General features: G+C 50.2%; 10 protein-coding genes across 10 annotated transcripts; 3 read left to right on the top strand and 7 right to left on the bottom strand.

Annotated features, from left to right (window-relative positions):
• Positions 1 to 166: 166 nt before the first annotated feature.
• On the bottom strand, positions 167 to 662 carry N7489_008910 (uncharacterized protein; the record flags this gene model as incomplete). The annotated part of the gene is given in 2 exon segments (XM_056714660.1): positions 167 to 186; positions 203 to 662. 2 exon segments carry the CDS (start codon positions 660 to 662, stop codon positions 167 to 169), a joined length of 480 nt encoding a protein of 159 aa, XP_056562282.1.
• Positions 663 to 669: 7 nt separating this feature from the next.
• On the bottom strand, positions 670 to 1,309 carry N7489_008911 (uncharacterized protein; the record flags this gene model as incomplete). Its single annotated transcript, XM_056714661.1, has 2 exons — positions 670 to 800; positions 1,114 to 1,309. The coding sequence occupies 2 exons, from the start codon at positions 1,307 to 1,309 to the stop codon at positions 670 to 672; spliced, it is 327 nt and encodes a 108-aa protein (XP_056562283.1).
• Positions 1,310 to 2,437: 1,128 nt separating this feature from the next.
• Positions 2,438 to 4,242, bottom strand: N7489_008912 (uncharacterized protein; the record flags this gene model as incomplete). The annotated part of the gene is made up of 7 exons (XM_056714662.1): positions 2,438 to 2,830; positions 2,886 to 2,982; positions 3,041 to 3,114; positions 3,500 to 3,660; positions 3,714 to 3,719; positions 3,781 to 3,909; positions 4,191 to 4,242. 7 exons carry the CDS (start codon positions 4,240 to 4,242, stop codon positions 2,438 to 2,440), a joined length of 912 nt encoding a protein of 303 aa, XP_056562284.1.
• Positions 4,243 to 4,929: 687 nt separating this feature from the next.
• Positions 4,930 to 6,961, bottom strand: N7489_008913 (electron-transferring-flavoprotein dehydrogenase; the record flags this gene model as incomplete). The annotated part of the gene is made up of 3 exons (XM_056714663.1): positions 4,930 to 5,029; positions 5,088 to 6,606; positions 6,667 to 6,961. 3 exons carry the CDS (start codon positions 6,959 to 6,961, stop codon positions 4,930 to 4,932), a joined length of 1,914 nt encoding a protein of 637 aa, XP_056562285.1.
• A 2,377-nt stretch (positions 6,962 to 9,338) lies between these two features.
• Positions 9,339 to 10,342, top strand: N7489_008914 (TBP family protein; the record flags this gene model as incomplete). Its single annotated transcript, XM_056714664.1, has 4 exons — positions 9,339 to 9,628; positions 9,690 to 9,777; positions 9,856 to 10,270; positions 10,326 to 10,342. 4 exons carry the CDS (start codon positions 9,339 to 9,341, stop codon positions 10,340 to 10,342), a joined length of 810 nt encoding a protein of 269 aa, XP_056562286.1.
• A 586-nt stretch (positions 10,343 to 10,928) lies between these two features.
• Positions 10,929 to 12,409, bottom strand: N7489_008915 (NAD(P)/FAD-dependent oxidoreductase; the record flags this gene model as incomplete). Its single annotated transcript, XM_056714665.1, has 3 exons — positions 10,929 to 11,220; positions 11,290 to 12,265; positions 12,361 to 12,409. The coding sequence occupies 3 exons, from the start codon at positions 12,407 to 12,409 to the stop codon at positions 10,929 to 10,931; spliced, it is 1,317 nt and encodes a 438-aa protein (XP_056562287.1).
• A 344-nt stretch (positions 12,410 to 12,753) lies between these two features.
• N7489_008916 (class I SAM-dependent methyltransferase) lies at positions 12,754 to 13,887 on the top strand (the record flags this gene model as incomplete). Its single annotated transcript, XM_056714666.1, has 2 exons — positions 12,754 to 12,854; positions 12,906 to 13,887. The coding sequence occupies 2 exons, from the start codon at positions 12,754 to 12,756 to the stop codon at positions 13,885 to 13,887; spliced, it is 1,083 nt and encodes a 360-aa protein (XP_056562288.1).
• Positions 13,888 to 14,070: 183 nt separating this feature from the next.
• Positions 14,071 to 15,680, bottom strand: N7489_008917 (uncharacterized protein; the record flags this gene model as incomplete). Its single annotated transcript, XM_056714667.1, has 3 exons — positions 14,071 to 15,093; positions 15,143 to 15,451; positions 15,501 to 15,680. The coding sequence occupies 3 exons, from the start codon at positions 15,678 to 15,680 to the stop codon at positions 14,071 to 14,073; spliced, it is 1,512 nt and encodes a 503-aa protein (XP_056562289.1).
• Positions 15,681 to 16,006: 326 nt separating this feature from the next.
• N7489_008918 (adenosine deaminase family protein) lies at positions 16,007 to 17,104 on the top strand (the record flags this gene model as incomplete). The annotated part of the gene is made up of 1 exon (XM_056714668.1): positions 16,007 to 17,104. One exon carries the CDS (start codon positions 16,007 to 16,009, stop codon positions 17,102 to 17,104), a length of 1,098 nt encoding a protein of 365 aa, XP_056562290.1.
• A 911-nt stretch (positions 17,105 to 18,015) lies between these two features.
• On the bottom strand, positions 18,016 to 18,684 carry N7489_008919 (glutathione S-transferase family protein; the record flags this gene model as incomplete). Its single annotated transcript, XM_056714669.1, has 1 exon — positions 18,016 to 18,684. One exon carries the CDS (start codon positions 18,682 to 18,684, stop codon positions 18,016 to 18,018), a length of 669 nt encoding a protein of 222 aa, XP_056562291.1.
• Positions 18,685 to 20,011: the final 1,327 nt, after the last annotated feature.

Below are 20,011 nucleotides of genomic sequence, written 5' to 3' on the forward strand. Positions count from 1 at the left end.
CCCAGGCAGAGGATAGGCACAAAGTCCTCCGCGGTCATCTTGCGGCACAATTGACTGCGCAACTCTGAATTCATGCCTGTGAAATCCGCGTTGCGGTCGTCCAGCGTCTCTGGTTGCACTGCGTCGGAACTAACAAAGTCCTGATCCAAAGGGACTTCATAGCTGGTCAGAATCTCAGTCTGGTCGCTGTCAGAGTAGACACTGGCAACACTGGGGGTCTGGGAGACAAGTCCGCTGCCAGCTGCGTTCTCAGACAGATTCAGAGTGCTGAGCTGAAGCTTCAGCGCACTGACCCCATGACCTGTGGACGCCTGTGCCAGTGGGCTAGCGCCATCAAGCGCAGTGGGAGGTCGAGAGGGTGTACGTGAGCTCGCAGCGGAGAAGTCCGATTCCTCGTCGCCGGATGCCAGAGTGAAACCACGAACGGTTGCGCAGGCTGGACCGAATTGGTTATTCTTCTTCTTCCGTCGCTGCTTGTTCTCGTTGAGAGCCTGGTTTGCAAACCCATTGAATCCCTTTGTCTGCTCCGGGGGTGACATAGTGCCCATGTGTGCATTGGGGCGACGGTGATTGGCTGGGATGTCAATGACGGACTGTTCGCTATCGGCCTGCGGAGCGAACACATCCCCGACCGACAGGTCGTCGGTGGTCGAGGAAGGCATTATGCTATTATTGTATCACCTGTGATAGCTCCGCGAGTGAAGCGAAATACCCCGGATTTAGGTGTAAGCGCCGGCGATAACCGCAGGGTCGACAATTGACCTCGGTCGTAAAGGATGGTAGCAAGGTATTCAGAATACCTATGTCGCAGTCACTGTTCACATGGAGAAACCTAGTTAGTCTCAGTCCCCTCGATCTTAGATTATCTGCCGTAAAGAAAGAATGGAGGGGCAGGTGAGGGTTTTCACGCCCCCACTAATTCGCCAAGGTAAAACGTAAAAGAAACTGGAAAAAAATGAAATAAAAATAGCAAATTGAACGCAGATCAAAGAGACGTACTTCAGCTTGCGGAGTTATTGTACCAAAGCACGGTTTTCCTTGAGTACCCGAACTAGTCGATAGACCAGTGAATCTCTCGAGCAGGTTTATCGTCCGCCCTTCTTCAGGACGGACCCGGGACCCCTAGCCAAGTCACCTCGCTGGCCGAGAAGTCGAAGGCCAACGCGAAAGGAGAAAGCACTGGGTGTGCTGGCAGGGAAATGTCAGGAGCAGGCGAGTCGTTCAGAAGGGATGGATATGGATCAAGGTTGGCTAGGAAGCCAGTGAGCGAAATCAAAGCGAGCGAAGACGGAGGCACAGATAGGCACATAGAGGATGGAGATTTTGGCAAATAGAGATTAACAGTTTTTCTTCCCCAGGAAGTGAAACAAAGCAAGAAAACCGCGAGATCTTGCAGAAAATCAGATTTCAGGCGCAGATCCGGGGGCTGAAGCCACTAATCCCAATTGGGGTTTCACGTGTCAGATGCTGACATTAATATGATCTTATTGATCGAATCTACTTGGTATTATCTTGATTTTACTATGATATTGGATGATATTGGATGATATTGGATGATATTACAGTCTTTTTGCTCTGGCTACTCCGATATATTACCAAGTGGTTCTACAGATCTGCCTAAGACAGCCTCCCTCAACTTCAATACTACAGCCACCAATTTGCATATGACTGTCGATCTGCATACTGGAGCCTCCAGTATATGAAAACCACTTCCACGGCACTTAGCGGTTGAGCGAGTAATCTCTACACCAGACCGCTCGGCAAAAGTGAGAGCAGTTGGCTGCTCGGCCTCGGTAGGAACCACTGCTGTGGACGGGCATTTCCGCATTTTGGCTTATATCCGTTGACTAAATAGGAAGTACTGAAAGAATCTTGTGGGATACTGTATATACTTCTTTAGCTATAAGTGCTAGTACTGGGGCTCGGTGGGGAGCATAATCACCACCCCGATATATATCCCAGTTTCAGCATAGTGAGTGACAGAAACAAATACAAGTCTTGCACTATTGTCACCCAACCAGCTGTTTAAAGGTAGGCCATGCGAGGACATCATGGAGCGACGGGAGTTCGGGGATGTTACAGAAGGAGAAACAAATCAAAGGAAAAAAAATTAAGATTTTCAGATGCTAACACACATACAATAGTCCAGGATGGACAAGAAAGACTAAAGGGCGATAACCACCTAGATTCCGTCACCCCAAACCCCCTAGGAAGGAGAAAGGAATGATGAAGAACTCGGCCTGTCCAGTCGCCAGGAAGAAATGGAAGCACCCGGCCGCGAGAACACGCTGAACGAAAGCTCGGCAGATGGAAAAAAAAGATCATGACACCATGAAATCAGTATGAGAAGTTGCGGGTATTTGGCGAAGGAGGTCAAAAAATGATGGTAGAACGGAAGAATATGCAATAAATCCAATCAACGAAGACCCGGCGCCGTCTACCAGTAGCGAGGACGGTCGTAAGGCACATACTCGCCTCTCGGCGGAGAGCGAGGACGACCATAACCACGGGCAGCTAGGTAGGGATCATCATAGTGGCGAGGAGGTGGGGGAGGTCGAGCCTCATAGGGGTCTTCGTAGGGACGACGTGGGGGTGGGTAGTCTTCCATCCGAGGACGAGGGGGAGTCCGGCGGGCATAGCCATCCCGTTCATAGTAGGGATCGCGGCGGATAGGGATCGGTGACCGCTCACGGTAGTGCTCCCGAGGACTGTAGCCACGTGGGGGAGGGATCCGGCGGTCATACTCATCCATGGTGGCAGGATAGGGGCGACGTGGTGGGGAACGAGACCGGTAGGGGTCACGCATGGGGCGTTCCTCAAAGCTTTGGATCTGGGAGTTGGTGAGACGGGGGTTCCTCCAGGTCCGAGCCAGGTTGGGCGCTTACATCGGCGACACAGGATACGACGGAGCCCTTGAACTCTCGCTGGTCCAGTTTCTCCACGGCGGTCTTCAGGTCGTTGGCGGTTTCAAATTCCACAAACCTTGGTCAAATGTCAATGGATTGGAAGGGTCTCATGCGGAATACAATGGTTCACCCACCCTCGGCCCTGTTCTCGGCCAGTCTCAGAGTAAACAACGTCCAGTCCAGACTGGCGGGCGAAGTCTTTCAAGTCCTATTGAATGCATGGTGAGTCCAGATCCAGGAAAGGTAAGGTGTCCGGCATATGTGGAGAGAAAGATGTAAGCACTCCATGTCCAGTCCGAGGAGGTGTATCCAGAATGGTCTTATATCGGCATCCAAAAGTCCCAGGAAAGGCTCCATGGGGTTTGACAACAACGTTTGGTGAGTACGTAGATTAAGGAGCAATTCTCAACTCTGAAGGCAAAGGGAAGAGCCATAGAAGGAGAGCAGTGCTAATAGATTAGTACACCAGGATCCATGGTTCAACCGATGGCCTCAAGGACAATGGACTGGAAGCATGTGTGGGCTGAGTAGAGAGACGGGGTTGAGGAATCTATGTCAGGAACCCCGGAAAGGAATGGACTTGGGCTGCTAACCTGCCAACTTGTTTCTGGAAGACCGGAAATCTGCATGCGGAAGATAGTGCGACGTGGACGAGGAAGGGCATTGCGCTCTGACGGGCCCGGGAAGGCCTCCTTGCGGCGAGGACCGCGCGCAAACTGAACGGTGAGTCGCTCGCCTTTGAATTCACTGCCGTCTGTAGTATCGATAAGCGAGAGATCATTCGGTGGACAAGTCATGGGGGCATACGGAATGCTGCAGAAAAATAATGTTAGCAAGTCTGTGTAAATAATGGAATGTCATGAGCCGTTCTTACCGGGCACAATATCCCTGGCATCCAGCTGGTCGTCATATTCGATGAAGCCGAAACCATTCATCAACTTGATCTCCGTGATCTTACCGGAGCCATGGCTGCTGAAATGTTCCTCGATGTCGCTCTTAGTCACTGCGATAAGAAATAAGAAAGAGGTTAGCGGATCACTTTTCAAATGGTGACTCCAAAAGCACCGGTTAGATGGCCATCCGCGGTGAAGCTGTTCCATGTGCATAGCTGAAGCTCTCATTTGCTCACCCTGCAAAGGGTGGGCCAAGGGTGGCATTCCACATGAGCATATGAGGGATCAGAGCCCATAGGACTCTGGGAACCAGCAGAGCGACCAGGTCATGCATGGTGGTGCGTGTGTTCTCCAAAACTCAGGGAAGAGGGACGGCCAGGTGCCAGCATACCGTTGCGGGGAAGGTTCCCAAGATAAAGGCGGGTTGAGGACACCTCAGTCATGGCTGGTCTGAAATAATCGATTGATGGGCGATAATAGAAAGAAATCTGGCTAGAGGAAATGCCAGAGAATATGGAAGAGATCGAAAAGGCGGGAATGCAGAGAGTAGTGGTGAACTGCGGCGCTGCTGCAGGAAAGCGTGTAACGTGTAACCCGACAAACGACACACGATCAGAGAGCAGGTGTACTGCAAAGTAGAACAGCCGAGAAGCCGAGAAGCCGAATAGCAAAACAGCAAAACAGCAAAACAAATACAAAAGATACAGAAGAGAAAAGCGAGAGGGGAAGAAAAGAGAGAAAGTACCGTCTGGCGGTGGACGGACTTGAAACTTTGGCCGCCTCACTTTTTTCGTGATCCACGTGGTTCCACCATAGAAAATAGAGAAGGGAAAAGATAATAAACCAATTTAAGAATTATATTTATAAACTGTAGTAGTGTATAGTATGTTGAATACATGTAGGAATAAATACATAGATCCTACATAGTTCACAAGGGAAGTAAGGCTTATCCCTCGTGGACTCTCTCCACTGGCATTCCACGGTTCTGCCAACCCCATGGGGTCTTTTTTTGGTTCACTTGCTTTTTGCCTATTTGGGGCATCTATATACATTCCAAGGGTTTCTTTCCCCCTAATATCCATTCTTTATTAAAACCCCGGATTATAAGGGCCTATCCCGACGTCCCAATATCACGTCATCACGTACTTGGGTCCCTCTCCACCTTGAGGCGTCTGCCAGTTAATATCTTGTGTAGGCACCTTGATATCACAAGTCTTGCAGTGGATGCAGCTGATAGATGATTAGTATATGTATATATAAGGTAACTCAGATGGCAGTGGCCACTTACTTTTGTGCGTTGATCTGGAATCGGACCCCGTCCTTTTTGCTAGGGTCCTCCACATATTCGTAGACGCCGGCAGGGCAGAACCGGTTTTCTACACCCTTGTAAACGGGCCATGCGAGGTCCGTGTGTTTATCCAAGTCCTCCACCTGCAGGTGAACCGGTTGGTCCTCCTCGTGATTGGTGCCGGTCCGGCTCACGCTGGTCAAAATATCGAAACTGAGCTCTCCGTCTGGCTTGGGGTAAACGATCTTTTCGTATTGAGAGGCAGGCTTGGTAGCCGCTGCGTCGGTGCCGTGGTGGCTGAGCGTCCATGGCACTCGGCCCTTGAACACGTAGGCCTCCAGGCCGGAGTAGAGAAGTCCACCGAAGAAGCCCAGTGGGGTATTGAATGAGGGCCGGATGTTACGGACCTCGGAGAGTTCCTTCCAAATGGATGATTCGCGCAGAGATTTCTCGTAGTCAAACAAGAAGACGGTTCCTTGGTTCTCACCCTTAAGCGCCGAGAATGCAGCCTCAGCGGCTAACATGCCCGATTTCATTGCGGTGTGGGTACCCTTGATTTTCGGGACGTTTAAAAAGCCAGCCGTGTCACCAATCAAGGCACCCCCGGGGAATGCGCACTTGGGGATCGACTGGAAACCACCCTCATTCAGTGCTCGGGCCCCGTAAGAAATGCACTTGCCGCCCTCGAGAACCTCCTTGAACATGGGATGATGTTTCATCTTCTGGAATTCCCCGTACGGGGAAAGCCATGGGTTCGGGTAGTCCAATCCTACCACCAGACCGATACTCACCATGTTGTCCCCAAAGTGGTACATCCAAGCTCCACCGTACGTGTCCTTGGGAAGAGGGTATCCCATCGAGTGGGTAATCTCGCCTGATCGGAACTTCTCGGGCTGAATCTCCCAGATTTCCTTGATTCCAAGACCATATGTCTGGGGCTGGCTGTCTCGTCGAAGATCGTACTTCTTCATCACCTGCTTGGTCAAGCTGCCGTGACAGCCCTCAGCAAGAAGCGTGACGCGGGCATGGAACTCCATTCCTCTCTCAAATGTCTCCTTGGGCTTGCCATCCCGAGCGAGTCCCAGATCGTTGGTCGCAACGCCCTTGACTGAGCCATCTGAGCTATAAACCATTTCGCTGGCTGCGAAACCAGGGTACACCTCCACACCAACCTCTTCCGCACGCTCCCCCAACCACTTGGTAAGCTCATTCAAACTGACGATATAGTTCCCTTCGTTGTGCATCTGCGGGGGCGTGGGCAGCGGGTACGAGCCATTCTTCGTCAGGAAACGCATCTTGTCACTTTTTGCGGGGGTTGCACCCTCAAAGCGCGAAGGGTTGTCCTCTGACAGCCAGTCGGGGAACAGCTCATTGAGAGCAGTTGGTTGCAAAACGTTTCCGGAGACAATATGGGCACCCAATTCACCAGCCTTCTCTAGTAGAATAACCCGGAACTCTTCGTTGCCTGCCTCGTTGGCAAGCTGCTTCAGGCGAATTGCGGCGGCGAGACCGGCGGGACCTGCAGTGAATCAAAGCTTAGTTAGATTGCTTTCGGGGGAGCCAACGCGGACGAACGTACCACCGCCAACAATGCACACATCCACGTCGTCGGACTCCCGCTCCAATGTGCGAGGATCGAAGTCGCCATTCTCGTCGGTGAAGCGCCTTGACAGCGATTGCGAAAAGGCTCGTGTCTGGGTTGGCGCGGTGAATAATGCCGTTCGCCGAGCTAGACGTCGCCCGGTAGATGTGAAGGGACTGGCTGACTGGCGAGCTGGGGTAGCAATGGCGGAGATGGAGGAGGTAGCTCGCGAGAATCGGGAGGGTCGAATCTCTCGCCTCAATAGAGGCAAGACGGCACCTTTTGATGCCATCGCGGTATGTGAGATCGGAGTTCGGAGGCTGAGACCAGGATTACTAGTAGCGACAAGCAATCGGCATAACCAGATCGAAAGGGTGAATGCGGAGACTCAAGATATTTAGGTCGTAGATCCCGAATGTACCCAGCGTCCTCGAGTACCCGAATTTTGAGTGGAAGTGACAAAACGCCGAAAAACCGCCTACCCTCGGCTCAGCTCTCTCGGCCAATAGCAAACTCGGCGATTATCCAACCTTGAGGCCTAAGGCATCAATGGATGGATGGATGCCCCAAAGCGGAAGTAGCCTCTAGCCGACAGGGTCCTATCACCCGCAGCTTGATGGAACCCGACTTTTAGACTGGGGGTGTTTTATTAGTGTATAGTCCCTAAATTAATATGGAGGACTCCGTATGTAGTATAGTATTGGCTCAATTCTCATCACATCTAAGCGCCTCATGTTTAATACGGCATAGATACTCTGTAGTATGTACTGATCACATGCATCACATGCTTAGCTTCACTTGTGATAACGAAATATTCCAATGTTGACAGCTCCAGACTTTATCCTGCATATCTATATGCCAGAAAACAACCTTAAATATTTAAGTCATGTTAACTGCTCTAAGGGTGTCAACCCCCGACCAGGCCAGACTGCAGTTTCCCGTCCGTATTATTACTGCATTTCGCGGAATGTGACGGCAGTGACGCTTCGGGTATGGTATTCAGCATACTAATACCATACCAGCATACCGGAATCCCCTAGAAAATGCAAGAATAATACCATGATGTGATCTGAGGGGTTATCTGGAATAACAGAGTTTCAAGAACTATAGTTGGTAGATCTAAATAATAGAACCGAACAGTTAAGAAATGACCGATCATCGCTGGATTGCATGCCATGAGATTCATCCAGCCTTGGCGGACAGTGGATCAACACTGGGCGCCACCGCCTGTTGAGGCAGAATCGAAACGGCCACCTGTCCAAATCAAAATCGCTGAAAAGAGTCAGTCACTCTTTCGAAATCCCAGAAAAAAAAAGATAGTCAAATCAAATATAAGCTGTGAGCAATATCTCTTCCTTTCAAAGTTAGTTTACCAACAATATCCGGTATATCATAGTGATTATACTTGATTCCCCTGGTGCGGTGAGGTCAGAAAGGTAGGGGAAGAAACAAGGCAAAAAAATCAGAATTTTTGTTCAGTTGCCATCCGTTAAAGCGGCAAGAGGATAGCGCGTCGTACATGGAGCGACCGAGGGTAGTCGATGACGATGATTGGACTGGCGTGGGACGGATGGACTATCAGCTGCAGGAGGAGCGCGGACGGGCAAACCCAGCGCCTGCAACCATGGCACCGGAGGATAAAGCAAGGGTGTTTGAACCAGTCAGGGGCCAACATAGAGAGATTAGCGGAGTGCGTTGGGCGAATAAAAGTCACTAGAGATGTTGTGTAGCTGTGATTGGTTGATGAGGTGGTTTCCCAGAGCCGCTAGCGGGCAATGAAGCCAAGGTTGAAGGGAGAAAAGTCTTGCTGCTTTTAGCGCCACCGGCGGCCCAGCCTCCCCTGACCGGGCTGTGACTCAGCACTATATAAAGGCCCAACCTCCCCCCAATTTGCCTTGGGAATTTTGTCTCGGTCTTGGCGGATCTTATTTCGGAAATTCTTCTTCCCTCCGCTCCTCCTCAAAAAGCCTGATCATCAAGATCTTGATATCTGCTGGCTTTCTCCTTACTAATCAGATCTATCTCACCCAGATCTTTGATTATTCTCTGGACCCTTGATTCTATTTTTTTTTTTTTTTTAGGGGAAAAAAAAGGTTTTTTTGTCCACGGACCTAATCACCATAGAAGTCGAGCCTCAGGTTTCGCTTCACCACTCTCTCTTTTTTTCAGATCGCGCAGATAGACAATCCCATTTTACAAAAACAGCGCAAAAGAAAACATTTCGAAAGAAAAAAAAATTTGCCGTCCTTCCGTCCATAATATCGCCGTCGCGCCTATCTTGGAAAAACACTTCAGTGTGATTTTTTCTTGATTCGTTCACCAGTCGACTGCGTTGGTTTCGTTGCCTACACTATCTCGTGCCTGATCCACGAGAGGTTACGTGCGAAGACCTCGTAGGGGGATACATTGAGTTGTCCATCTCCCAGGTAAGAAAGAGCCTCCTTCCTTTTCTGTCCTTTGCACCTTCCTTCGAAGGACTCCTGCCTTGTGGAAGCTCTTTCCCTGCGTTGATGACTTCTCCCCTCTCACGTGTTTACTCCATTTCCCCTCCTCCATCCCCCCTCCGCGAACGCGTCACATCTCTCACGCGACTTTTCGCGACTGAAGCTCACATCTCCTTATCATAGTTTCATCTTTATCCCTTGTCGCACATCGAGTATTCCATCAAAATGGATTCTCTGACAACCCATCCCTCCAACGCGCAGCAGGCTCGTGCCTTCACTGCTACCTCGTCGCTGTCTTTCCCTGGTGGCGCTGGGGACCTGACCCCTCCCAACTCTGAGAAGGAGGCCATGGCGCAGGGCGCACAGGGCGGAAATGGTATGAATGTCCAGCAGGCCGGAGGAAATGCCAGAGGAAATGCCATGAGTGGCAACGGGGTGACTCCCGCTTCTCCTGCCACCCCCGCCGCGACCCCTGGCGCAACCACGGGAAGCAGTGGCATTGTCCCTACCTTGCAGTGAGTATACTCTGGATGTTTTTCTGGGTGACCAGAATGGCTGAACTAGTTATTCCAAAAGGAACATTGTTGCTACTGTCAACCTTGACTGCCGCCTTGATCTGAAGACCATCGCGTTGCACGCACGCAACGCCGAGTACAACCCAAAGGTATTTATAAACTCCTCACATTGCTCTGAGAGGGCACCCATCAGGGAACAATGTGGCTGAACTTGGTTCTCTCATTAGCGTTTCGCTGCCGTTATCATGCGTATCCGTGAACCTAAGACCACCGCTCTTATCTTCGCCTCTGGCAAGATGGTCGTCACTGGTGCCAAGTCCGAGGATGATTCGAAGCTGGCTTCGCGCAAGTACGCGCGTATTATCCAGAAGCTTGGTTTCAACGCCAAGTTTACCGATTTCAAGATCCAGAACATCGTCGGCTCTTGCGACATCAAGTTCCCCATCCGTCTGGAGGGGTTGGCCTCTCGTCACCACAACTTCAGCTCCTACGAGCCCGAGTTGTTCCCTGGTCTGATCTATCGCATGATGAAGCCCAAGATCGTTCTCTTGATCTTCGTCAGTGGCAAGATTGTCCTGACTGGTGCTAAAGTCCGTGAGGAGATCTACCAGGCTTTCGAGTTGATCTACCCTGTACTTTCTGGTATGCTCTCTTGCTGGATTTGCTACCATCAAACCTTTACTAACTCATACTCCAGATTTCCGCAAGGTCTAAGAAAGTGCCAGAGAGATCACCATGCATTTCAAACCTGTATTAACATTGCTTTTTCCCTTCGCTAGGACAGTTGGCTTCGGTCTGCCTGTACCTTGCTTTTCCTTCCGTTCTTACGACTCTTTTCATGCAAGCATAGTTGGGCGTTTTTAGCGATTCGGATGATCCCCGGTTTTCCTCACACTTTCGCGTTCTTCCACAATTAGATTGCTGCACACCGCAGTGAGGCGGTTGTGCGCCGGTCGATGACTGCCTCGATTTAATCATTTATCGTTCTACGGTTTCATATGTGGAGGATTCTATTCCCCCAGGCCAAAAAAAATTTAATGGTGACCCAAGGCAGTCTGCTAGATTCAGTTCCGTCCTTGCTTTCCCTGTATGGGCTTGCTGGACCGGCTTTTGCCGTGATACTACCTTTGAGTAGTCAAATGAAAATGTCTTGAAAAATTTCTATCCCTCTGTATGCTCTAGTACATGTAGTTCGTAGCTCTAAGCCTCAAGATCTTTTTTGCGCTTGGTTCATAGTATAAAATGCCTTTGTACATGCGATCTCCATGTTATATACATCACAACCACCAAGGTCTACATCCTAAAGCATACTGGTCCGTGAAGCCTTCTTCGTCTTCGCCAACTCGTCTTTCAAGATCGCTCTCCTCTCCCCAGACCGACTACCATCGCCGTCGAAGTCCTCTTCGTTCGGCACAGCAGCCTCGGGCCACTTCCACATCTTACTCAACTCGGAATCAAGTGTGCCCTCCAAGGCATCAACAATCTTGTCTCCAATAACAGGGAAGAACTTGAACCCATGGCCACTACCACCGGTGGCAAGGAAAAGACCTTCATGGTCAGGGTGGTAAGAGACAATGAAGTCTCCCGTGGGCCTGTTAAAACAAATTAGCACCAACCACAACCATCCAACTCGCAGTTGGCAACCGAAGGATCAAACTCACGTATCAGTGTACCAACAAATCCTAGTATCAACGAACTCCCTCTCCGCAAACCGCGGCAAAAGCTGTCTCAACGCAAACCGGAACGCATCCTGTCCTTCAAGCGGCACAGGAACCCCCTTTTCAGGCAGACTAACCACCATCGAGCCCGAAGCCCCAGGAACCGGCACCTCAACCGGATTGCGATACCCATACGCATGTCGTGCAATCTTCAGCAGATTATCCCGGGGCGGGATTATGAAGATCCCCGTCGCGAAGTTCAAAATCGTAGGCAAATTCTCCAACTCACGCTGCTCCTCGTCAGAGATCCGCATATAAGCAATGGCCTGACCGGTCGCAACAGCTCGACCACGCAAGTCCACCAGTTTCGGCGTCCACGCGCCAGTCGCCAGCACAACCAGATCCGCCTCGAGGGTCGACCCGTCCGTCAAGACGACACCGGTAGCTTTAGGCTTCGCGCCATTCGTGTCGTACAGCACACGCTCGACATCACCAGTGCGGAAGGTAACCCTCCCTTCGGTGTCGAGAAGGGTCTTAGCATAGCGCACGCTAGCCGCAGCATCGGACCATCCAGACCCCCAGTTCACGTAGCCGCCGGCGACATCGAGGGTCGACCCGTAGGCCGGGACGACGCTAAGGACGTCCGCTTGGGTGGGTAGGAAGGTGACATTGTCGCCCTCGATCTGGCGTACGTTGTCGTAGCTCTTGCGTGCGTACTCCTTGGCGCTGGAGCTGTCTTCTGGGTACACGAGTAGCAGGCCGTTCTGCGTGTACCGGCCGTCACGGCCCCAGTCTGTGCTGCGCCAGCGGTGGATGGCCGCTGCGGCGAGCTTGGAGTATGCTGCGTTGGCATAGTCGGCTCGTACGATCCGGGATGTGTCGACGGACGAGCCGTGAGGATTGGGGATTGTCGGTGAGGACTCTACTACTGTTACTTTGGATTCTGGGTGTCGCTTTGACAGGGAGAGGGCGGTGGATACTGGGGAATGTTAGCCGGTGTGGAAATTGGTATAAAATATGTAGTGTGACAGTGTAGACTAGTGCTAGGGGTTCCAAGAGATTGTTGATACTCACATCCAAACACACCCCCTCCGACAATCAGGATCCTGGGCGGCAATGCCATTTTCAAAATTATGTGTGGGAGTTTAACAGAATTGGAGATCCGGGGGATTTCCCCAATTTGATAACAGTCCACGCCGATAACGGCCTCGCTCCACCTCCCAACTTTTCTTCTTCACTGGTCGATATCGCCACTCCGATCTATATGGAATGGAGTGCAATTGAGCTTACGACTATACATTGATCAGAGCAGTTTCTTTTCTTGGAGGCTTCATCTACTTTTGGTATCGCGGGGGAGCTAACAACCCTGTCGCGTAAGCACTCAATCTTTGCTCGCATCAAATCATATATGCACAAGCCCTGCAGAAAAGCAGGCGGCAGTTCATTCTGCTAGTTCAAAACATCATAATGAACGTAAACCAATTGCGCCGAGTGCCATTAGTTGCAAAGTGGCCCGTCCCACCCTGCCGCAGTGCATCAAGCAAAGCACCTCGACCCCCAAAGCCGAGGTATGGAACCAAAACTCCCCAATCAGCCACTCAAACTAATATCTCCCGCAGTCCCAAAAGCCCCAAGCCAGTGCCCATAAAACGGCGACAGGCAACTCCGCCTCGCCAACACCACCAAGAGCGCCCAAACCCACAGAGCACTCAATCCGAAAACCCCAATGCTGGAACCACAGCGAAACCAAGCCATGGCATCCCACCTAGAGCTCTAACCTTCCTGGGCATCTCAGCGCTCACTATTAGCACGTACTGCGGCTACCTGTACGCGTCATACACGCGCGAAGTAAGCAAAGCACAAACTCTGAACGTGCCACGCGATGTCTCAGACCGCTACAACACAACAGCGGCAACCTTCGACGCAGACGTCGAGCTCTCCGAAAAGGCAATGGGGCTCGGCAAGAAGCGGCGGGATCTAATCCGACAGGCACGCGGACACGTACTCGAAGTCAGCTGCGGCACGGGGCGCAATCTGCCGTTTTACGAGCTCGGCGAGCGTCGCGGATTGGATGCCGATGGCCACGCTGCGGTTCTGGGTTGTCGCTCGGTTACATTTGTCGATCTTAGTCCGCACATGGTGGCTATCACGAAGGAGAAGTTCGAGAACCTGCATCCTGCGTTCCCGGCGGTATTCCGGGCTTGCGATGCGGGTAAAGTTGAGCCATCTGATCTCGGGCGTTCTGGGGTGAAGATGCAGGAGGCACCGGCCTACTTTGATACCGTTGTGCAGACTATGGGGCTTTGCTCGATGCCGGATCCTGTTGCTACGCTGCGACATCTGGGGTCTGTTACGGAGCCTGCGAGTGGGCGGATCTTGTTACTTGAGCATGGGCGTTCTTATTATGATTGGCTTAATCGGATTTTGGATAATCTTGCTCCGGCTCATGCGGATCGGCATGGTTGTTGGTGGAATCGTGATATTGGGGATATTGTGCGTGAGAGTGGGTTGGAGATTGTGGAGGAGAAGCGTTGGCATCTGGGGACTACGTGGCGTTATGTGCTGAGACCGAAGCAGAGTACTGAGAAGGCTCGGTCTTGATCCTGTGGCTTTGGCTGGAGCCTTTTGGATGTAACATAATTTGGAGATGTGTATGATTATTTGGCGTGATAGAAATGGGATTCAGGTATAGACTATCCTCATTTTTGCTCAACTATACAGCAAAACATGATGTTATTTCAGGTACTGGCCTGTACGTCCCATTTGAACTTCCGTCATGCCATTTTAGTAACGATATCTGAACCCTGGTGTGTTCCAGTCCGTGACATCCTCATAGTCATCAGATACTAGCGGCACTCGGTCCACTATATCCGCCACATTCGTCGAATCGCGAGCAGCATCCAGCCCCTTCCCACCAACAGCACCTGCGTTTCCAGCACTACCCTCAAACCCTTCCAGACGCACACGGCGAGCGTTAGTCCACTGCAGGTAGAAGCGCAGAGCTAGTGCCAAGATGACAGTTAGGGCATAGCAAATCATAATCGTGCGGAAAGCAGTGTCATAAGTTGGGGCCTCTTCACTGAGAAAGAAATGAGGCCCAGAAATGTTCCCAGCGCAGTAAGCCAGGAAAAGCATTGCCGTGACTGTCATTTTCTTAGTGACTCCACGGTAATTGGCCTGCACCAGCGACATAGCGAGCGGCATTGCTGCAGGCCCAGTCGATAAGAGGAAATATCCAAAAAGTTGCACGTTCAAGACGATATGCGCGCGGGAGTAGATGATCGCGCTGCCTACGACGCAAGGGAGCACAACACCTACGATAAGTAAGCAGTTCAGTTGGCGGAAACGACCGGCCAACCAGCCTGTTCCGGTGATTGTAGCCACGGCGATGAGCGAGTAAGGGATGGTGAGCAGCGTCGACTGCAGGTTCGTGAACCCGAATGAGACAATCACCAGATTGGCAAAGTTCTGCGTCCCTCCGTTGGGGATTTGCGTACAAAGCTCCAGCCCGAATATAAGCCACGTCTTTGGATCCGTTAGGCACTCAACGACCTGGCCCCATCTCCAAGTGGTCTTCTCTGTCGCGCCTGTGCCTGAAACGGCAGCTCTGTTGCTTGCGAACTGCCGTTCCTCTTCCGATAGGAATTTGGCTTTGGAGATTGAGTCTGGTAGTAGAGTCCAAACAGCAAATCCCCAGAGGAATGTCCCACACCCGAGAACGATGAACATCCACCTCCATGGCCCAACGTGATCTTTGACGTGACCCAGCCCGTAGGCGAGAAGGCTTGAAATAATACCACCAACGCTCTGTGTAAAGATAAGCTTTTATTCAAGATATCGACAGGACCTAGCATACGTTTCCAGCAAACCACAGACCTGTCCTGGTAGGAATCTCGTCACGCGTGTACCAGGTCGATGTGATAAACATAAACGCCGGCGTGATGGTTGCTTCAGCAACTCCAAGCAAGAAGCGGACTGTTATGAGACCGCCGAAGTTGGTGCAGGCTGCAGTAAGGGCCACCACAGCACCCCAGAATAGCGTGTTGGCTGTCAAATATTTGGCAGCGGGCAGACGAGCAATAAGTAAAGTTGTTGGATATACCCATCCCAGGTAGCCAAAATAGAAGACCGATGATACCCAGCTGTACTGCTGGCCAACCAATCCCTAGGAATGATCTTAGTTATGGTTCCTGTTTCTCTAGGCATGTTCTTACAGTATCGTCCCTTAAACCGAAGACAGACGCGCTCGACAAGATTGTTTTGTCCATGAAATTGAACATATATGTTGTGAAGAGCAGTGGTATCAATCGTCTGTCAATCTTCCTCAGTACCCTTTTTGCCATAGCATGGTCGGTACATTGTTCTCCCTCGGGAGTGGTTATGTCCATGGCCATTCCTAGTAAAAAGAAAAGAGGACGCCGAGAATCTCATTCAAGACAATTTGAACTCTTCTTATAAGATCATATACCCTGTTATCTTTCCCCGCACCTCCCCATTGGTCAAACCCCTTGCATGTTATCAATGCAGGAATCCCTCGCCAATTGGACGATAAAGCCAAGTCCTTTAAGGCTGGACCTAGTGACACCGTCGCAGTGAGTACGGAGCAGTTTCTCGGAGCTCTTCTACCCCATACCCTCTTCTGAGTGTTAACGTTTTCTCACGGAGAACTTTCATTTTATTTAGCTAAATAAAGTGGTGAAACCTCACCTGGGCAGTAACCATGAACGGCCTCACAATCACCCCATTCATAGCCAATCTCCCTAAGGTCGAACTCCACGTCCACATCGAAGGCACCCTAACACCATCTCTCCGCTGGGACCTATCCCGCCGCAACAATATCCCCCTCCCCTACACCACCTTCTCGGAGCTGCAAGCCTCCTATGCAGTAACCCTCAACCACCGACCCGAGCTAAACGGCCGCCAACCAGGCATCCCAACCTTCCTCGAAGCCTATTTCGCCGGATGCGAAGTTCTCCGCACAGAAACCGACTTCTACGATCTAGCCATGGCCTACCTACGCCGATGCGCCTCCATGAATGTGCGCTACACCGAACCCTTCTTCGATCTACAGGCGCATACTCGCCGCGGAACCCCCGCGGCAGCCGTTATGGACGGCTATCTGCGCGCGCAGCATGACGCCGCCGCACAGCTGGGTGTGCATTCACGCTGGATTCTGTGTTTCCTGCGCGACGAGCCTGTCGAGCAGGGTCTGGATGCTTACCGCGAGGCGAGGCCGTGGGCTGCTGGGACTGTTGATGGCGGGAAGGGCCTGTTTCATGCTGTTGGGTTAGCGAGTAATGCGTACGAGAGGCCGCCGATGCTTTTTGAGGAGGGGTTTGCGTTGGCTCGCGCGGATGGATTGCATGTTACTATGCATTGTGATTTCGGGCAGAAGGATACGCGGGAGCATGTGGCTGAGGCTATCTTTGAGGTTTGTGGGGGTAAGGGGGCGGAAAGGATTGATCATGGGTTAGATGCGGAGGATTGTGAGGAGTTGTGGCGGGGGTTGGTGGATAGGGGCATTGGGTTGACTTTGTGTCCGCATGCTTATCATCGGAGGACGGCGACTGAGGTTTTGTTTCCGAAGATCCGGAGGTTGGTGGAGACAGGAGTGAAGGTTTGTATTAATAGTGATGATCCGACTTTGATGCATGATGTTTGGATTGATGGGAATCTGCAGAAGGTCCATACTTATTGTGGGTTTAGTCGGAGGGAGATGGTGCAGCTTGTGAGGAATGCGGTTGATATGTGTTGGGCCGAGGAAGATATCAAAAGGGCTATCTATCAGGAACTAGATGGTGTTGACATCTGTGAATAGAGGCCTGTCTAGGGGATTGCTCGAAACTTCTTCTCTCCGTATAGTCTGCTACTTATATTGTACGTACGTGCACGGATATATATAGTTGTGGTAGCCTGCATATCCTTCAAGGGGGTAAAAGAAGACATACGCACTGTATACAAAGTCGCCCTCGGCATAATAAGAAGGCATATTGACTATGATATTTTCAGTCAAAAGTATCAGAGACAAAAAGGGGGAAGTAGAGAGTCTCCAATGCCAAGATCGCCGACATTGTGGGTCGATGTCCCCGAGATCCATTTCGTCTATGAAGTAGATGCCCTAGGTAGCATATGTAGGTAGTACTTTGCGTTTCTACTTCCTTGCAACTTCGAATACAGCTCTAGTGTAAATGCATGGGCCGTTTCTTAAAGTAGAATCTATAGTCTATACGAGTTTCGGTATACTTCAAGCAAATATCCACATCTATCCAACCGCGTGGGAGCTGGATAAATATGCAATCTTTGTACAACTGTTACTGTAGATCTACTTCAATATTTCTTATAGGTGTCCCACTTCGGTAGTTGCTATCAAGTTAGAAATAACTCTCAATAAACACTTAATTGATCTCTAATGAACATTGGGTATATAAGTGATGCCAAAGTCCGGTCTGGTCTAACACCAACAAAGGGAAGCAAAGATAACATGAATTAGGCTAAGATGGGAAACTAAAGCAAATTCTACCATTATCTGTGTTAGATGTTATCAATTGATCTATGGATAGCGAGTGTGTAGGGGACAGGGGAGACAGTTTTCATGTCGAGGACGTCATCCAAACTTCCAACTCGATCTTTTCTTCTTTTCTTTTTTTTTTGTTGTGTATACATATGTACAAATTTGTACTTGACAAAATTCCTTCGTCTTTATGTACATCCCTTCCATAACCAGGTAGATTAATTGGTCTGCATCATCTCAGCCATGGCGTTGTCTTTGTCTTGCAAGACCTTGACCACCGCGGGCATTTGCTTCATGCGTTCCATCCATGCCTGGACATTGGGGAAGGAACGTGCAAAATCCTGCTCCACATCTTTGTCTTGAATGATCATGCCGACCATATTCTGCCACGGTACGAAAGCCAGGTCCGCAAAAGTACACTTGTCTCCCACCAGCCATTGTCGTCCGGAGAGGGCTTTATCCAAAACTCCAGTCACCCTGCGAACCTCGTTGGTATAACGTTCAATAGCAACGTTTTGATTCTCAGTTTGGCGAACGAACCAGCCTAGTTGGCCATAGTATGGGCCTTGACCAGACGCCTGAAAGTGAAGCCATTGTTGGGTGAGGAATCGCTCGGGGGTGCTATCGTAACTAATCTTATGATCATGGTCGTAGGTTTCAATGAGATAGTGGACAATTGCTCCGGACTCCCAAAGCTGAGTTCCGTTGTTGGGATCGATGATGGTAGGGAGGCGGCCGTTTGGGTTGAGATCGACATATGGCGGGAGTTTGACGTCTTTGAAGTCGACGAAAACAGTCTCGTAGGGAAGGCCAAGGGATGAGAGAACAATGGCCACTTTCCACGGGTTTGGGCCGATTGCATGGGAGTAGAGGGTGATTGCTTTCATCGTATTGGTTTAGGACGTCGGGATAGTGTGAAGGAAGTTTGGATAAACACAGTCAATCACGCTGGAGAAAAGGATGATATTTATAATAATTTATGAAAGGAATCTAGTTCAAATAGGCCCTAAGCAGAATTGAAGTGAATTTCTAAGCCATTTCTTAGAAAACAGCCTTGGAGAGAGTAGTCGCCGAAATGGTGGGTCTTATGCCCGTAGCGGTCTTCGGGTTGATAATGGGAATTTGAGGAATTTGAATGAGCAGAGCGTAAGCATCCGAGGGTAATTGTGGAATCGGCGATAATTACCGATATCCAATAAGTCAATCCAATTCCCCAAATCTCTTTCAAAACATGTCGACTAGTAGACAAATACTGCAACACCCCTAAAACTGGATGTTCTCTTACTATCGTACCATTTGCTACAGAAGTCCAACCAAAATCGGAGTAAACTGGTTTAGTATTGTACAAAATTGTCAATTTCATAGATTTTGATATCAATATAATGAATAGCGAATTGATTAAAGACATTCGACGATATCTGATACCCCCGGCGCTCTCGTCGAGAATCTTTCTATATTGTATAGTGACCTTAGAAGTCGGATTTGCTCGAAATTGTGGGAATGATGTCCGTCTCGGTGCTCCAGGCACAAAATGAATGACTGGGAGCAGTTGCAAGCATCAATTAAGCCGATAACTCCTACCTAGGTATAGGGTCGGTCTTAGGATGTGTTCACCACCTTTGCCAATCGTCTAGTTTGTGTGCACGGCCCGTCTCGTATGAGACATAATATTAGAATATCAAAAGTTTCTTGACTGGTTCGAGAGGACAATAACCAGTGAATGGCAGCCAGATACAAGAACTTCAGCTCCTTCATTCGAAAGTATCGAATCCCCCATATGAAGGGCAGGTACGTTGACAAGAGAAACCCTTCTTCCTGTTACGTATATGTACTTCCTAATGTGGGGCTATTGTTCTTATAATATGGGTTGTTTATCCCCCTCTACATTTTCTCCTTGTGGCTGTCCATGGATATCACTCATGTATTAATAATTTTCTTCTCGTAGCAATGCGGCATTTTGTCTCTGGATCCGTCTTATTCTATCTCGTTTTATCGTCTTCAGTGACCCGTTAATCTCGTTTCCCACCGTATCAAGTGCCATGGAGCTGGAATGAAACCTGTTGTATGCTCACTGGGCGCAGTCTGTAGGTACCCACGACTTGAGTGCTAACCAGGTATATCCCGAGTGTTCACTTCCTACCTGAGTACCTAGTAACCGCCTTATGCTGTGAAATACTTAGTGATAGGACCCTAAGCACCCTTATAAAGCGGCAG

This window comes from Penicillium chrysogenum, assembly GCF_028827035.1.
Source record: "Penicillium chrysogenum strain IBT 35668 chromosome Unknown utg000005l_segment0_segment0, whole genome shotgun sequence".
NCBI classification, from domain to species: Eukaryota; Fungi; Ascomycota; class Eurotiomycetes; order Eurotiales; family Aspergillaceae; genus Penicillium; species Penicillium chrysogenum.